We start from the raw sequence: 3,350 nt of genomic DNA on the forward strand, positions 1-3,350 counted from the left end.
CATGGCACCCCGAACGGGTACCGCTCTGGAGGCCCACTGTCCCGTGTCTGTCCTGAGGGACCTCCAGAGTGCCCCCATGATGTTTCATTGCTCCCAGGTGTGTCTCGTCATCCCCTCCTCCTGTGTGTGTATAAAAAGTGTTCCCAGTCCCAAGTTCTCTGTCCGCTGTGAACGTCTTCATGTGTTCGTCTCCCTTGGTTCATGAAAATAAAGTCCTGTCAACATATTCTCCAGCGTCTCCTCGTCCCTCGTGTGTGTGCAACGTGACAGATGGTGAGTAAATGATGACAGAATTTTCATTTTCGAGTCAGCTATCCCTTTAAGACCAGGTGTCAACTGAGTCATATGGTGTCTTCAGCCCTAATTCAGTTCAGGGGTCACCTTTGACTTACAAGGCAAAGTGCAATAGCATCACATTCACATAATAAATATTATGGGCTTCTGAATTTAAGATAAGTTAAACACGTCAAGCAGGCCGGAGGAATAAAAGCATGATCAGCTTTTGTGTAAATCTACTTTCTGACCAAAAATCCATTTTAAAAATCCTTCTGTTATACTGTGTCAATTCCCTTCAAGGACAAGGGAATGGGGAAAGAAACCGACTCAAAGGATTGTAATCTGAAAAGCTGTTTTGTCCTGTCCAGACTGTGATAGCATGAACCCAAACAATGGTTGCCATTTGTTGGAGTGTAACAAAAAAAACAGTCACAGACTTTTTCTACCAGACAGATCTGCAAGAGAGAGTTTGATTCCAGCTCTCTCATGAAACAGCGAATCAAAAAGTGTTTAGTGATTTCTTTAAGAACTTGCTGTATATATCTTTGAAAACCTTCTATACAAATGACTTTTTTTTGAGCCTGCAATTTTCAGTGTCTGATTTTAACCTTAGTTTTGAGGATGTTTAGCCTGACCAGCTCTTTGCCTTCATTCGCTTGTGCCCTGATGTTGTGGGCTTTGTTGTCACCTCCAATGGTCCAGGCCTGCCAAGGAGACGAATTACCGCGTGACATGGTGCTTGGCTGGCTGAAAAGTCGGATCCTTGACGGTTTGGGGATGGATGAGCCTCCTCTGCCAGTGCTTCAGCTGCCAACACAGCAAGCGGTGAACAAAGTTGTGCATCATGTAGCTTCGCGAATGACTAGGGAGACAAGAGTGGAAAGAAGACACCATCAGGAGTCCTCACAGGTCATTCTGTTCCCAAGCTCAGGTGAGCTTGTTTCATGTCCAGTAGCTATATGAAAAACAATGTCTAACATCATGATATTTGGTAAGATTCTCGGCTCCTTGTATGATTATGTATTAATTTAGTCATAATATTTTTGTGGAATTCATACATACAATAGCTTTAATACACATATTCTAATACACATATTCTAAAAGCATGCTTTCAATTTCTGCCTTAACTCTATGATTTGGTTTGGGTGGAGGGATGGTAGTAGTTTGGCATAATTATTGATTATTGTTATTTCTTTCAGCTTTGCTATTTATAAATATTTGAAAAATGTTTGTAAGTAAAATCCAAGTCATGTGTGAAACAACACAGAAAAGGGGGAAAAACAGCTACCCTGCTTATTAATATGGGTGGTGCAAACAACATTAAGGAACATGTAGAAAAAAAATGTGTCTGTTAAAATGTTGGATAATTTGACATTTTTGTGACAGGTCAAGGTTAGATTGTAAAATGTCATATGGTGTGACTTTCCAAAAACCTAATGATATTTATAAATTAATGTGTTTTTTTTTTTTATTATTATTGTCAACATGTGTATACTTAAGTTTTAAATGTGGGAGGGAAACATGGTATTACTTTTGATAGTGATAGTGACGCCACATGGCATTTTTCATGTTATTGTTGAAAATTGTATAAAAGTTTTTCAAAAACATATGACAACCAACATGAATTGAAAAATTACACTTCTAAGAATTTGCCATCTCTTAAACTAAATGTTTTAAAATATTTTATTTATTTATCATGGACACTTGTCATTGACCCACCTAAGGCTGAAATCACTAAATCATTTTTTTTTAAACCAAGAGGCTTTTGACACATAAACATAGTTTCAATTGCTGTACATTCTGACCTTTTTTTTTATTAACTTTCAGAGTCTACATGTGAGGACATGCCTGATAACTCCTCTGAGGCTGCATCTGGTTACTTTACTTACTACTTTCAGCCCTCCCTGGACAGCCAGGACTCCATCATCACTTCTGCCCACTTCTGGTTCTATGCTGGAGAGGCCATTGCTTCTAGCAACATTTCAGCGCCCCTTTTCATTCTCACCCCTTACCATGAGCTGCTCCAAGCATCTGTAAGTCCAGTCAAATGCTGCACTGATGGCTGGACCACCTATAAGTTAGACCTCCATCTCCACATTGCCATGGCTATAGGCCCTTTCATGCTGCAGGTCCGTTGCCCATCCTGCAGTTGCTATGATTCAGAAGATAAAACACCCTTTTTGCACCTCCACACCCGTTCAAGTGGCCCCGACCGCTCACGCAGAGCGCCCAAAATTCCTTGGTCACCGGCTGCTATCGAAAAGCTCAGGAGACCTGCTTCTGACGACACAGATTGCAAAAGAGAACAGATAAAAATCTCCTTCGAAGACCTTGGCTGGGATAACTGGATTGTACATCCTAAAGCCTTCACCTTCTACTACTGCCATGGCAACTGCTCCAGCGCTGAGCGCATTACTACCATTCTTGGCATCAACCAGTGCTGCGCTCCTGTTCCAGAGAGCATGAAGTCTCTCCGTTTCACCACCACCTCAGATGGGGGATACTCAGTCAAGTACGAGACCCTGCCTAACATCATACCAGAAGAGTGCAACTGCATCTAACACTCTGCTGTGGCTTAGTTTAAGATTATCTGTAAAGTGCGCATATGTTTTTTTTTCAAACACAAATCAGCTATTTTAAATGAATGATCAAAGCAAATAATGTGTGCATTAAAATTGTGTGAAAGATATTTTCTCTGATTGTAAATGTAACTTTATCAAATGCTTAACTTCAGTAACATTACAATTTTGTTAATACACACCAGTTTTCTGTAAAACCTTGCTCAGTAATGTTGATCAAACATATACAACATCAAATGAGAACTTTTTGCAGTTTATTTCTTTATGTAAATAAGGCAATTTGTACTAAATTAAACAGCCATTTACGGAGAAAAGCATCTTAACCTTGTACACTAAGCTCTTAAAAAATAATTTTAAAATACTTAAATTACACATTGCCCAGATATCTATGACAATAAAGAACAAATGTTTGAAAAATAGACGAAGTCATGTGCACCTTCTACAGAGGCACCATCGAGAGCATTCTGACGAGCTGCATCACTGTGTGGTATGGTG

At 39.8% G+C, this 3,350-nt stretch overlaps 1 protein-coding gene across 1 annotated transcript; it reads left to right on the forward strand.

The window, feature by feature from the left end:
- The first annotated feature begins 855 nt into the window (after window positions 1–855).
- On the forward strand, window positions 856–2,874 carry LOC107688903 (inhibin alpha chain-like). Its single transcript, XM_016486733.1, has 2 exons — window positions 856–1,207; window positions 2,104–2,874. Exons 1-2 carry the CDS (start codon window positions 898–900, stop codon window positions 2,835–2,837), a joined length of 1,044 nt encoding a protein of 347 aa, XP_016342219.1. The 5' UTR covers window positions 856–897; the 3' UTR covers window positions 2,838–2,874.
- Window positions 2,875–3,350: the final 476 nt, after the last annotated feature.

This window comes from Sinocyclocheilus anshuiensis, unplaced genomic scaffold, assembly GCF_001515605.1.
Source record: "Sinocyclocheilus anshuiensis isolate Anshui unplaced genomic scaffold, SAMN03320099.WGS_v1.1 scaffold101, whole genome shotgun sequence".
Taxonomy (NCBI): Eukaryota; Metazoa; Chordata; class Actinopteri; order Cypriniformes; family Cyprinidae; genus Sinocyclocheilus; species Sinocyclocheilus anshuiensis.

What these genes read in the sequence shown, in the direction of transcription:
- LOC107688903 (XM_016486733.1), top strand. Translation starts at nt 898, where the DNA reads ATGTTTAGCCTGACCAGCTCTTTGCCTTCATTCGCTTGTGCCCTGATG. An exon ending in CATTCTGTTCCCAAGCTCAG is followed by an intron (nt 1,208 to 2,103) that starts GTGAGCTTGTTT and finishes ATTAACTTTCAG; the next exon opens with AGTCTACATGTGAGGACATG.